Source organism: Crotalus tigris, unplaced genomic scaffold, assembly GCF_016545835.1.
Source record: "Crotalus tigris isolate CLP2741 ecotype Arizona unplaced genomic scaffold, ASM1654583v1 scf7180000018548.2558034, whole genome shotgun sequence".
Taxonomy (NCBI): domain Eukaryota; kingdom Metazoa; phylum Chordata; class Lepidosauria; order Squamata; family Viperidae; genus Crotalus; species Crotalus tigris.
In genome coordinates, this window is record NW_024097071.1 from 1596777 (window position 1) to 1612319 (window position 15543).

A 15543-nucleotide genomic window follows, 5' to 3' on the forward strand; every position below is an offset into this window, starting at 1 on the left:
CCCTAGTTCCCTTCTCTACTTTTTGGGAGACAAAGTTGTCTGCTAGGTTTGCAAGGAATCTGTTTGATCTTCCACTTGATGCAGAGTTTGTTTCCCAGTTGATGTCAGGGTAGTTAGTCCCCCATTATTATTGTGATGTGTTGGCTAATACCTTAGTTAGCTGACTAGCAAAAAGTTCATCTATTTCCTCTGTTTGGTTGGGTGGCCTGTAGTATACACCTATGGCAATGTCATTTTCCCCCCTTTTATATTGACCCAAATGTATTCAAAACAGTTTTCATCACCGTTGTGCTCTATTTCTGTAGAGATGTAGTTATTTCTTATATAGAGAGCAACTCCACCTTCTCTTTTTTTTATTAATTTTTTTTATTTTATTTTCATTACAATCAGATAAAATTCAGATACATAACAAGTTAAATTACAACACACAAATTCCGGCATTGCTCACCCATTTCCCCCCAAACCGCATCCCCCTCTCATCTCTTCACTTCCCCTTTCCTTCTTCTTCCTCACTCTCCTCCTCTCCTCCCTCTCTCCTCCATCTTTCTACTTACTTATCCCTCTCCTCTTCTTCTCAATTGGGTGCGGTCTAGGGGAAAATGCCCGAGCAATCCTCTATCACCCCCCCCCCAAAAAAAATCTTAAAAATATAAAACTATTCCTACTTATCTGAACTATTAAACATACTATCCATACTCTCCCCTCCCCTCCCCCACCCCCTCCCCCCCGGAGCTCAGTACAGAGTTACATAAAAAAAAACCTAAACATAATCAACTTAATTTTACTACTTATCCAATAACCAAAATCATAATAACCCTTAACTCTCTGCAAACTTCAATCATAATTTAATAAAAATCCATTATTCATGAAACTTTGTTGTTCCATACTTCTTCTGAATATATTCTATCCATCTTCTCCATACAGAAACATATCTCTTTTGTGAATGGTCCTTTAAATAAGCAGAAATTTTAGCCATTTCTGCTAAATTAGAAACCTTAAATATCCATTCTTCTAAAGAAGGCAGAGAATCTTTTTTCCAATACTGACCCACCAATAGTCTTGCTGCTGTTATTAAATTCAACATTAAAATAGTTTCTTTAACATCAAAATCTACAAAAATACCCAAAAGAAATAATTGGGGAGTAAATTTAATTTTCCTTTTAAAAACCTTTTGAATGTTCCACCAAATCATAATCCAAAAAGCTTTTAATATTTTTGCAAGTCCACCAAACATGAAAATAAGTTGCATCCAAGGAACCACATCTCCAACATTTGGGTTGCAAATTCGGATACATACAAGATAACTTTTTAGGATCCAAATGCCATCTATAAAACATTTTATAAAAATTTTCCCTTAAATTTTGTGCCTGAGTAAATTTAACATTTCTAACCCAAATTATCTCCCAGGAATCCAATAAGATCGGTTCCTGTATATTCTGAGCCCATTTGATCATACAATCTTTTACTAACTCTGTTTCCGAATCCAATTTTATTAACTTATTATAAATTCTTTTAATATGAGCAAATTTCTGATCTTTAATCTGAATTACCAAATTTTCATCTGTTAAAGTAATTCCCACCTTCTTATCTACCCTCCATCTTTCCATTATTTGTAAATATTGAAACCATGATTGTAAAATATTTTCTTGCCTTAACAAATCAAAAGACTTTAATTGCCAATCCGTACCTGACCAAATGAGCAACTCTTTATATGAAATATTATCAAAATTCACCCCCTTAGAAACCCCTTGAATTGCCTGTCCAGGAATCCCCCAAATGGGTATTTTATAGTTTAATTTGTAATAATACTTCTTCCAGACTCGAAGTATGGCATTTCTTAAAATATGTGACTTACACCCAATCTACTTTCTTATCAAAAACTAAATATGCGTGCCAACCAAATAATAAATCCCAGCCTTCAAGAACCAAAATATTTTTATTTGTTAAATTAAGCCAATCACTTACTAAAGTTAAGGTGGCTGCATCGTAATATAATTTTAGATTAGGTGCTTTAAGTCCACCCCTTTCTCTAGCATCTTGTAAAATCTTAAACTTAACCCTTGATTATAACCCATATAAATTTATTGATACCCTTCTGCCACTCTTCCAAATTTGCATCCTTTTTCAAAATGGGTAACATCTGAAATAAAAAGAAACTTTGGTAGAACATTCATCTTTACTACTGAAATTCTCCCCAACAATGATAATTGTAATTTTTGCCAGTCATTTAAGTCTTTTTGTACCTTTATCCACAATTGTTCATAATTATTCTTATACAATTTCCCATTAGATGTAGGAGTATATACTACAACTCCATCTTCTCTTTCATTTGGTCTGTTTCTTTAAATAATTTAAATCCCTCTATCTGTGTGTTCCATTTGTGGGTTTCATCCCACCATGTTGCCGTAATGGCAACAATATCATATCTGCCCTCATTAAACTGAATTTCTAGTTCACCCTGTTTGCTGTTCATACTCTGTGCATTGGTGTATAGACATTTGAGCTCTTTATGACTGACCCTTTGTTTACTTTCTACATAACCTGCGTGGTGCCTGAGTTCCCCTATTGTCTGACCACCTATTTGGTTAGTGCACTTTGTGTGGCACTCGCTATTAGAAGCTTGATTTTGCTTGACAGCAAGGTTGATATTCTTGTCCACACACACATCTATGTTACATGCACTGATAGTCCTATATTTTTTAGATTGTGGGGGACAGGGATGTTCTGTATCAATTAACTCACTGTCCCCACTGTTTAGTTTAAATAGTCCTCCAGAAAATCTGTGAATTTATAGCCGAGTAACTCAGTCCCTTTCTTTGATGAGTGCAAACCATCTCTTTTGTACATTTTTTCATTGGACCAGTTATAGACATTGTGACTAATATATCCAAAGCCTTCCCCTTTACGCCACTCCTTTAGCCGCATATTGAATTGTGCTATATGCTGGCCTTTTCCATTTTGCTCCTGATATACTGATAAATAGGCTGTTGTCCTGGTGGCTCCTTCAGTACAGTTTGGTCATCTTGTTCCTCAGGTTTCCTTTGGTTTAGGTAGAGAGTCATGTCCTGCTTTAAAGGTATTTGGTTATCTAGGTTTTCAATATGCTGTATTTGTTGGTCTTTAACAGTCTCCATGTTGGTGTTGGCTTTGTTCCACTTCTGTTGCTTTTTGGGTTGTAAGTTCTTTAGTTGTGATCAGGATTTATCTGTCAAGGTTTTCAGTAAATTGTATTTGTTGATCTTTAAGTTCCTCTGTCTTGGTATTAATTTCTTCTACCTCTGTTGGTTTTTGGATTGTAGGTTCTTTCATTGAATTCAGAGTTTCATTTTGTAGGTTTAAGCTGGTGCCTTTATCTTTCAGTCTGGATTTAATTATCTCAGTAGCTTCAAGGATTTTTTTCAAGTATGAGTTTATAGTTAAGTTGTTGCCAGTCTTCCTCCATTTCTAGCACAGTTATAGATAGTCCTTTAGTGAAGGCTATTTCTTGGATGAAATTCAGTAAATGTTCACCTCCACAATTCCCAAAAAACAATTTTACTGTCCAGCTGTTCTCCCAGCTTTTTATCTCTTTTAGATAGTACCAAGGACAAATCTGGGTTGTAAGCAGGTCTCTTTAACAAGAGTATTTACTTGCTATACCACGTTTCGCCACAAGATATCTCTGACAGCATTTAAAATCTTTTTCAGGACCAGGGCTAGGTTTTTATGCAGTTTAAGTTCTTGTTCATCTTTTTTAGAAGTAAATAAGGTGACAGGTCCCCGTGAAAGTAGGAATTTTTGGGTCCCCAGATGTCAAAGTGGTATAAATCCAGTTACTTAGTTGTATTTTTTTCAGGGCTTTGTTTTCCCTACGTAGTCAGAGGCTGCCATTTTGGAGGGTGGGAAGAAAACATTCTCTTCCCTCTCTCCTCGCAGGGGGAAGAAGTTTCAGAAGGCTTTTGACAGGAAAATACTTGGGATACAAGAAAGTAAAGTCTCACCCAGTTCCTCTGTGGTGTTTTCAGTGTTCTTGGTGGTAAATTTGGCCTTGGCACGTAGCGGCTTAGTGATGGGCCATGTGAATGGCCGATCTTTCTCTGTCAGTCTAAAGAGCTGCCCCGGATCAAATAGAAGGGCTGCTGCCCTTCTTTGATCAATTGGGAGGTCCTCTTCCTCGTTCGTCGCCCCTCCAAGTTGACTTTCAACCCCTTTCCGGGTTTCCTGGCGAGAGAAAACCGGATGGCGGATGGCGGAGGGAGCAATCTCCCCGCACATCCGCCAGCGCCGTGATCCGGAACCGGAAGCCTCAAGCATCTGAATTTTGATCACATGAACATAGGGATGCTTCAACAGTCACAAGTGTGAAAAATGGTCATAAGATACTTTTTCAGTGCCTTTGTAACTTGGAATGGTCACTAAATAAACTGTTGTAAGTCAAGGACTACCTGTACTATAAAGTAGAACATTCCAAGACTTCTTTTGTCTGCCTTTTAAAGTAGACCAGACTAGCACACCAGAGTTATGAATGATAATACTTTTATTATAAGGTTATATTAATAGAATCTTGTAAGTCTGAGTGCACTTCCCTCCCACATTTGTTTTATCTTTATGAGAACTTGGAAGGTTATGTCTGAGACACTTTCTGAAATTAATTTTCTGTCCCAGACACAGATTTCATTTTTCTGACCATTGCCTTTGTTGCAGTTCTACATCTATTTCTCCAGATTATTACTATTACCCATTACATTATTCTGTCTTCAATGAGATTTAAGGAAAACTGTATTATTAGTAACTAATTAGTTATTTAATGGAAAATTTCCTATTACCTGAATTACATGGATGGTTTTAATTGTACTTATAGCTTAAATTAAACTCGTGGTTTTTGGTAGTCATTTGCTGCATTTGATGCTACTACGTGAAGACATTTGTAACTTTTGCCAGCTTTATTTCATTGCTTATAATATATCTAACATTTGTTGGGTTTGGCAAGATAATTTTTTTGTTAAGCACTCAGGTTTAAGTAATTTTCTTTGAACCTGGAAGATGGGAGAAATCACAGAAAGGTACACCAAATTAGGTTTTTACAGACTAGGATAGATTTATTCTTATTTTAACTTGTTCTATCAAACATTATATATTCAAAATATTTTATTATTTTTGGATTAAAATCTGTTAATATTTAGGTTGCTGTATCACCGCCCTTATCAGACAGATGCTTCAGAATTCAAGTGTTCCCTTAACTATTGTTGGAAATGTTAAATTCAAGTACATTTTTGGATGCCAATTTTTCTTCAGTATTCATATCACAGATTACAGTCGTTATTTCTGACTAAAGTATTTTTTGAACAAAGGTATATTTGAAGACATTTATGCAACTTTGTGCTCAAGATGCATTCTATCTTCAAGTCACAAAACCATATAAAGTTTTATTTTAATGTTAATTTATTAACATGTTAATTAACATTTGATAACTTATTAATTTATTAAATTTAATACGTCTAAATCAGTGATGTTCAGTGTCTGTATCTCTTATTTATAGATTCCCTTCTACCAAGTCAGTAATGTAGTAAGCTATGTACTATACTTCTGCTGAATTGCCAAGACAATGAATGTTGAAATCTTGGATTTTTATCAGTGTTTCCTGATAAATATATTTGGATTAGTGGAATAACTCTGTACAGGCAAATATGTATAGCTTAATTCCAGTTAGAAACACACATTCCAGCACGTGCATCTTATCTTTTTTGTTCACTTGGTTTTTTATAGTGCTTGATTCAGTATCTGTATCTGAACTACATTACTGTAACTCATTCAAACCACTCTTTCCCCATTATTTATGAATTACAGCACCATCTGTGTTTTGTATTGATCTTCCCTTGTTCTTTCTGTTACAATGGTCTTTCAAGCTAATTTATCTGTAGAGTAAATTTGTGAATGGCAGTTTTAAGATGCTCAGATTACTTGAGTGTTCCAAATAGCAATAGCACTTAGACTTATATACTGCTCCACAGTGCTTTACAGCACTCTCTAAGTGGTTTACAGTGTCAGCATATTACTCCCAACAATCTGGGTCCTCATTTAACAACCTCAGAAGGATGGAAGGCTGAGTCAATCTTGAGCCTGTCATGATCGAACTGGATGTAGGCAGAGTTAGCCTGCAATACTGTGCCACCACAGTGCTAGAATTGCTAGAAAGATACATGGCATTAAAATGTAGTTTTTCTGTTAAAATAATTGATTCAAAGACTTGGGTTAATTTCAATTCCTCTTACCTCCTCCAAACTAGTATATTTTTAATCTGAATACCAGAATTTCTTGAGCATTACATGCCATCAGTCTGAAATCCAGTGTTATTTTATTTAACAATCTAAAGCCATACTGAGAGCTTTTCCATTTATTTATTTACTGGACTGTTATTTCACCTTATATTCAAGAGCTCAAGATAGCATAAGACTACTATTTTTCTCAAACAGAATTGGAGGCAGGCTGGGCTGAGAGACAATTACTAGCCCATAGTCACCCTGGGAGCTTATGTGACTGAGAGGGGATTACAACCTGGGTCATTCTGTTCCTGATTTAATCTCTGTGTCATATTAAAATGTTTGCAAATAAATTTCTGTTGTAATAATTACAACTGGAATTGAGTGCAGATAAAGTTTAAATAATTTTGTATAGTTTAAGTCAGGATTTTTCTAATTGAATTTTTCATTAAGTAAATGAAATTCAAAAGTAAAGCAGAATGTGCAAATGGATATATAAAAATAGTTACTAAAACAATACGAAGTTATTTTTAAGCTAGTAAAAGGTTTTAACTTTACTTCCTATAGCACTGATAGCAAACCTTTTAAAGACCGAATGCCCAAAAACTGCTCCCCCAGAGCCACTCACCACCTCCAGGACCTGCTGCAGATCGCCCAGGCAGCCCAGCAGCGCCATGGCGGCCACACCCTTTGCCCGCACCCCGCAGCATCAACTGTGCACGATGGGACATGAGGACAGAGTCTTGTCTATGCTGCCTGGCTGCCATGTCCTTGGCTGCGCTGCTCCGCGTGGGCCATGCTCAGGGTTGACTCTCCTCCAGGGGGGCTGCTGGTGACGGGGTCATGGGGGGAGGCAAGGCTGGGGCAACAGCACGTGTGCCCACAGAGAGGGCTCCGAGTGCCGACTTTGGCACATGTGCCATAGGTTCGCCACCACTATCCTATAGTTTACTCCATTAAATTAATTTTGTATCGTTTTCATTTGCTTAAACATTGTTTCTTTTTCTCTAGTTCTATTGACAAGCCATCAGATTCTCTCAGTATAGGAAATTGTGACAACTCACAACAGGTAAGATCCTAACAAGAATGTTTCTGAATTCTATTAGTTGCATATTTTTGTAATTATAACTAATCTGTGGCAAAAAGAGCCCCGCTTTCATATAAAAGTATATACATTTTTAATTTAAACTTGTTATAGTAAATACAGTAGCTTTTTTTCCTCAGCTGCCAAAATTTTGGAAATGATTTAAAAATTACCTATATACTTCTGAAACTCTTGGGCCTGTTTGATTGTTTGTAACCCTCAATGGGTCAAAACAGTGGATCATAGGATATTAATTTTTGAATGTACATACCTCAAATGGACTAACTTACAGAATACATCCAAAATCCAGGACCTTTCTGTGGTTTTGAAATTTGGCAAAGTTGTGGCTGCTTCAATGCATTTCCAATACTCCCTGCCGGTTTCCCAAGGAAAGTCAATGAGGAAGCGGGCAGGAAGTTCGAAGTCATTTATCTTGTTTTATTTTGTTTTTGTTTTGCCCACCCATGGTCATTCCGTTTCTCTGTTTAGGTAATATATCTGAAATAGTGATCCAATGGGTCATGGGTTATCTAGTAAGCTGATAAAATTATCTTCTTTTAAGATTTTTTTATTTTATGGTTGTAGCATATTTGCAAAACTGAATCTTATTTTACCTGACCTTTTCCTTTCAGATATCAAATAGCGACACACCATCACCACCTCCCGGTTTATCAAAATCCAATTCAGTCATCCCAATCAATTCATCCAATCACAGTGCACGTTCTCCATTTGAAGGAGCTATAACAGAGTCACAGTCTCTCTTCTCAGACAATTTTCGGCATCCCAATCCAATTCCAAGTGGACTCCCCCCATTTCCTAGCTCTCCACAGACGTCCAGTGACTGGCCCATGGCACCAGAGCCACAGAGTCTCTTCACATCAGGTAATATAGAGTCGCCCTATGAGGAGATCAGGGGGATGTTTCTGATAAATGATAAATAAATATAATATGTAGTATAAGAATAATTATTAATAAATATTTGCACATTGTAATTTGAAATAGTATTTTGCCTTAATTTCACTTTTTAAGTAAATCATGATTATTAAAAGCCATGGTAATACTTTTGTATTTTCTGTGTGGGTGATGATAAACTTTATTAAATAAATGAAAATTCTATCTTAAATTAACATAACTTTCTTAAAATAAAATTTCACATATTGTGCTTGAATGCAGTATAATTTAACATCAGAATTAGGTAGAATATTTTCCTTATAATTACAAACAGTGATTTATTTAATTTATATATCATGAGCTTTGTTACCTGGCATTAATATATTTAAATATAAATGTCTGAGTAATCATGCTTCTATATGAACAACATTCCCAAATTGATATTATACATGCATGCATTTATTAGTTTAGAGAGTTGATTTCAGGATATAGGAAGTCCTTGACTTGCAACCATTTGTTTAGTGACCGTTTGAAGTTACAGCAGCACTAAAAATTGACTAATGGCTTTTTTTTCACACAACCAATGCATCCCCATGGTCATATGATCAAAATTTGGCTGCTTGGCAACTGACATTGATGGTTGCAGTATTCTAGGGCCATGTGATCAGTTTTTGTGACCTTCTGACAAGCAAAGTCAATGTGAAAGCCAGATTCACTTAAAAATTGTATCACTAACTTAACTGCAATGATTCACTTAATAACTGTGGCAAGAAAGGTCATGAAATGGCGCAAAATTCACGTAACTGTCTTGCTTAGCAACAGAAATTTTGGGCTCAATTGTGGTTGTAATTCGAGGACTGCTTGTACAACGTCAGCTGGTACAGATTGTTCCCTTGTTGAAAATTCATCCCCTAATACCATACAGCATTTCATTAGAGGCTAAAATAAACAATTTATTTTAACAAATTTAAGATATTTGTGTTTTATCATGAAAATAATAAAGAGTCTCATCCCACAATAAAGACTTGCCAATTATCACTTAAACTTTGGTAGATCATAGTCAATGAATGACATGGACAGTGTCTTATATAACAATAAATTGATCATTTTTAAAGACTCTTTGTTTTAATCTCATTAAATATAATATCTAATATAATATCTAATCAGAAGCAGCTATGGTGATTTATTTGCTATGTAATTTACTGTTAGACTCTCTTATACACAACATGAAGTAGTAGTTTTTTTATTCTGTATGTACATGACAGGAAATAGAGATAATCCTTGCTGATTGATGGTAATTGGGACCTGGAACGCGATGTGACCATAAAGTGTGATATTACATGACCACATCAACCTATGGCAATTCTGGCAGTCCCAATTGCCATCATTAGGCAAATCTATGCTGTTGTAGCACTGCACATTATGTTATCACCATTTGCAACTTCCTGTTGACAATGCCTCTTGGAAACCAGCAGTGAAAGTCAGAAAGGATGATCATAGGACTCTGTGACCTTGTAATTGTGAGCCAGTTGCTGACCACCCAAATTGCATTGGTCATAAATCCCTCTTTTACAGTTCCATTGTAACTTGGAATGGTTGCTGAATAAGTGGTAGTTAAATGACTACCTGTACAGCCATTTTCCTGCTCTCTGCATTTGTTTCTAAATATGTTACAAATATAGTTCTATATACCATAAACTAAGTCCTGCTTGTGTCAATGGTATTTAATAAGTATGTTTTGTACTAAATATTTTATAGTTATCCAAATGACAAAAATGCTAAAGTTGTTTTCATTTTGGGGAGTTAACAAAAAGAAATTATGAATTCAAATTTAAAGATTTTCATGCACAATAGAGATGAGGGTAAGAAAACAAATACAAAACTTGTAAATAGTTTGATATAGGTGGTTTGAGAAGACATTTATCTCTCCTCTCCCCTCCCCAGAAACCATCCCAGTATCCTCCTCTACAGACTGGCAGGCAGCATTTGGATTTGGTTCATCCAAACAGCAAGAAGATGACTTGGGATTTGACCCCTTTGATATCACCCGCAAAGCCTTAGCAGACCTGATTGAGAAGGAACTGTCAGTTCAAGATCAACCGTCTCTCTCACCAACATCTCTTCAGAATCCTTCCCCACACACTACAACTGCCAAAGGGTCAGGATCTGGATTTCTGCATCCTGCTACACCCGCAAATGCCAATTCTCTCAATAGCACATTTTCAGTCTTGCCACAGAGGTTCCCACAATTTCAACAGCATCGAGCAGTTTATAATTCCTTCAGTTTTCCAGGCCAAGCAACTCGCTATCCTTGGATGGCCTTTCCTCGCAATAACATCATGCACTTGAACCACGCAGCAAATCCCTCTTCAAATAGTAATTTCTTGGACTTGAATCTCCCACCTCAACACAGCACAGGTCTAGGAGGGATCCCCATAGCAGGTAAGTGCCTTGAGTCAGGCAATACATTTGAGTCATATCTTCAGCTTTTCTAAACCAGGATAATAAAGAATAGGAGGAGAAATATATTTATTTATTTATAATACTTGCTAGAGGATCCCAATTAGAAAGATTCTAGGTGGTGCACAACTTGGAGAAAATTGTTCATCACGACATTAAAACATAAAGCCTATTTAAAACATACAATCAGAGGGTCACCTGCAATTGCACTTTAAGTCAATCTCGCATCAAAATGAAATGATTTGCGGGATCTTCCAGAATACTTGGAGGCTTAAAACTAACTGTACTGCTGGGTTAAGCATGTTCCATAGTGTGGTGGGTACTACCAAGAAGGCCTGCCTTCCAGCCCATGCCTTGATGGTTGTTACTGAATAGTGGTATAACTGTCATACTGGGAACATGTCTTTTTACACTTCTGAAGAGAAATATTAAATTTGAATTTAGCCTTCTAATTATGAGCTTTATAAGAAAAGTGGAGTATTCCATGTCCAATAATTAATATTTCAGAAGTTTTATAATTTGCTTTGACTACTTAGTAGTGCTGTAGAATTGATTTTTATTTATAGTTTGAGGTATATTTCAACATCCAAACATTTGCCCTGACTACTCATTACACCTGGAGAACATAATAGCAAATCAGTAGTCATATCATTTACCTTTTTCATTATCTGAACAATGAAATCTAATATTGTTGAGATGGTACAGACAAGTGAATAAGATGGTACGGAATGCTTTATGAATATAATTATGCTATATAATGTCTCTACTGTTCAGTTTGACATTCAACCAGAAAATTAACCATCCAGATTTTTATTTGTATATTTTTTATATTCCAAATTGCACTGAAAATGTTGAAAGTAGAGAACATTCTAATTAACATACACAAAGAAATATGATTGGCAAATCATGATTTTGTTGAATTTAGAACAAAATTTGGTATCTTTAAATCATAATTCATAATGTTTTTAAAAGATATTTTGTTGGTAGCAATTGCATCCTGACTTAGGAGTAATATGACTTGGAGATAACATTTTATTTTTCTAAGCTATTTATCATGAAAATCTTGGGTTTTTTTCTCTATAAATATTTTAAAATAACTAGGAAAACTAACATTTTTTACTTAATATCATTTTATTAGTAATTGAAAAATTCTGAAAAGTTTCAATTTTCCAGTATCTTTGTCTTCACTTGCTTTGCCTACATGTTCTTTGGTACTTTAATTTCAGCTTTTAGATCGCCTCATTTTTAAAAATCAGTATCGACAGTGCATATAAAGTCTACACACTCCTGTTAAAATGCCAGGGTTTTGAGATATTAAAAAAAAAAACACCACATCAAAATAAATCACTTCAGAACTTTTTCCATTTTTAACATAACATATAAGCTGGACAATTCATTTGAAAAGCAAACGGAAACATTTTAGGGGGGAAAATAACAATAAAAAAACTTACAGCAACATAGTTTTATAAAGATGTTTACCCTTAAACTAATACTTTGTTGAAGCACCTTTTGATTTTATGACAGCATTCAGTCTTTTGGGGTAAGAGTTGTCAGCATGGCACATCTTGCCTTGGGAATCTTTGCTAAAGTAAAGGGCAAAATCCTTGAAAAAGTGCTCCAAATCTGCCAGATTACATGGGCATCTACTGTGCATAGCCCTCTTCGGGTCACCCCACAGATTTTCAATTGGATTCTGGTCTGGGTTCTGGCTGGAAAAAATTCCAAAACTTTGATCTTCTGGTGAAGCTATTATTTGGTTGATTTGAAGGTAAGTGTTGAGTAGTTGTGTTGAAAGATGAAATTCCTCTTCACCTTCAGCATTTTAGCAGAGACCTGAAGGTTTTGTACCAAAATTGACTGCAACTTGGAAGTATTCATAATTCTCTCCACATTGATTAAAGCCCCAGTGCCAGCTGAAGAAAAGCAGCCCCAAAGCACAATGTTGTCTCTGCCATGCTTCATTGTGGGTACGATGTACTTTTGGTGATGCACAGTGGGGGTTTTTTGCACCAAATATACCTTTGGGAATTATGGCCAAAAAGTTCAACCTTGGTCTCTCCAGACAATAACACATTTTTCCACATGCTTTTGTCAGATTGGATGTAGGTTTTGGAAAATGTAGCTGGGCTTGGATGTTTTTCTTTGTAAGAAAAGGCTTCATCTTGTCATCCTACCCCACAGCCCAGACATATGAAGAATACGGGACATTGTTGTTACATGTAGGATATAACCAATACTTACCAGAATCAATGCAGCTCCTTTAATGCTACTATAGGCTTCTTGGCAGCCTGTTAAAACCAGTTTTCTCCTTGTTTTTTCATCAATTTTGGAGAAACAGTCAGTTCTTGGTAATGTCATTGTTGTACCATATTTGCCCCATTTGTCGATGATTATCTTCATTGTGTTCCATGATCTATCCAAAGCATTGGAAATTTTTTATACCCTTTTCCTGACTGATACATTCCAACAGTGAGATCCCCTTGATGCTTTGTAAGCTTTTTGCAGACCGCAGCTATTGCTATAGAGGCAACTGAGAAAATGTCAAAAAACTCTTACTAGAACAGCTGAACTTTATGTGGGCTTGATCAGAGTCATTTTAACTGATGACAGGTATGTACTAACTACTATTTAATATCAGTTTGAATATGATTAGTTAATTCTGAACACACTCACATCCCTATTTATAAGAATATGTGCAAACTTATGCAACCACGTTATTGTAACTTTTTCATTTTTCCCCCATGAAAGATTGTTTTTCAGTTAAATTGTGTAAACATTTTTGAAGTGATTTATCTTGGTCTGATATTTTTTTTTACATCTCAAGGATCTAGTATTTTAATGGAGTGCGTAGACTTTTTATATCTACTGTATTTTATTCCAGTATCCAGTCTGTATAAACATTTAAAAAAAAAGAAATCATGTATTACAGAGTGATTACTGAGAACCCTGTCCTAATGAAATAAGATTTAGAAGAAAGGACTGTACCAGAAATAAACACCAATCTGAGTGGAATAGGCTATGTAGAACCTGTCTCAGTGTCACCAATGGTATATTCAATCCTGAGTTGGGTTATGATATATCACTTCCAGTAATATTAAAGGCAAAATTAGGGGAAAGGTGTTCTTATGGGGCAGTATTTTATATATTTGTGATTCTCGTTTGGACTTACAAAATTTATTGGACCATTATTCCTCAAAATAAAAGTATTATATTTAAGAAGCTTGGATAATTCTAAATCCATTTAGCAAAAGAAATTTACATGTACTCTGTATTTTAAAACTGCTTTTTTATATCCATTGTACAACCATACTTACTTTTATTTGCCATCTGCCCAGTATAATATATATGTGGTTTTCCCACACATTTAATCTTTCCCAAAATAAACTGCATGTAATTGTTTTCTGCAGTGCTATATGTTTTGTATTGTCAGCTTTGAATTGTCAGAGTTGTATCCACTTCTGAATCAGGGTGTATTATAGCATTTCAAAAATATGTTGTTCTTTGCTCCTGTCTGGAGTACTCCAGACTTCTTTTACATGTGCATTCTTTCCTTAATTTGTGTTTTATTGTTTAAAAAAACCAATAAAATGTGATTAAATAGATACAAATCATTTACATTTAAAAAGTATTTCAATCTCTTTGTTCTTCCCCTAGTGCAAAATGTTAGAGATGCAGGATTTTTAAAAATAGGCAAGCAAAGAATTGGAATTATTTTCTTCACTGTCATTCACTAAGAACTGTTCCTTTTAACCAAGATGAGAAAAAGATTCTCTTTTTCTTGTAGAATGTAAACTTTATTTTACAGATTTAAAGGTTAATGTAAAGATTATACAATCTTAGATTCCAGTTAAAATTTAGCCATAATAGATTTGATTCTTGGAAAAAATATGAGGAAGAGTGCAATTCTGATCTCTAGTATAATCTACTGTAGTTTAATGCCATTAATGTATGTTTGACCATATTTATTCCAGGTTAGACATGGGTGTTTTTGTTCACCAGGGAATTCATTTCCCTTAGATTTATGCTGATTTCCACTAGAAAGAGTTAAATTACGATGAATTGGACATATAATTGCTATCTTTTTTATGGGCAGTCACATCACTATTTCTAGTTCAAATTCACCATTAAAAAAAACCCCTGTTACATTTCACAATATATCTAGTATGACTCTGTGACAAATTCATCCGCTATGTTCATTTGATAATATATGCTTCATAAAGTTCATATTAGGAGCATGAGACCTACAGTTCATCTTTTGTAATGATTCATTTACTATGTGGGAAAATTTATTATATTAAAAGTAGCTTCTTTTCTAAAGGTAAAATATAAAGGATTTTAAAAAATTTTTACAAAATATACGCGCTCCTAGCACGCTTTACTATTCTTTTACATAGTATTCATACTTCAGTTAAACAAGTTTTCAAAGCAGTTTTGAAAAGTAATAACAAATAATTCATATTAATTAACATAAGTTACATTTCACTAATTTTAGTAAGTTCACACTTAGATTTTAAGATAGATAGGAAGTAGTTTGTTTCTTTTTAAAAAATAAATCATTAAAGTTTTACAAACCATGTAAAAACTAACACAAACTATTAAAAAGCAGAAGCAAAAGAGAAAAAAATACAGAAAATCAAGAAAAAAATCAGGAAGAGGGAGCTTCCACTGTCCTTTGCAGCAAATATAAATATGATTACAAAATTATCTCTTACACTGTAATTACAAAAGAACCCTGACTTCTTTATTATCCAATTTCTTTTCTAGTCATCAAAGCCACAAATTATAAGTGCATTTTTTTCTGTTTCATGGAAAGTCTACAAAGGGTTTCCAGGCAACCATAAATGTAGGTACTGTTTTTTTTCTGATCAA

The 15543-nt window shown here is 34.9% G+C and overlaps 1 protein-coding gene across 9 annotated transcripts in view; it reads left to right on the forward strand.

Annotated features, from left to right (window-relative positions):
* Positions 1-15543, forward strand: part of CNOT4 (CCR4-NOT transcription complex subunit 4) — a 106355-nt gene that overhangs the window by 66880 nt on the left and 23932 nt on the right. For all 9 annotated transcript variants that reach the window (XM_039354105.1, XM_039354110.1, XM_039354109.1 and 6 more), the window contains 3 exons: positions 7251-7308; positions 7956-8205; positions 10159-10656. In XM_039354105.1, coding sequence (XP_039210039.1) covers positions 7251-7308; positions 7956-8205; positions 10159-10656 — 806 coding nt within the window. The remainder of the gene's footprint in view (positions 1-7250; positions 7309-7955; positions 8206-10158; positions 10657-15543) is intronic.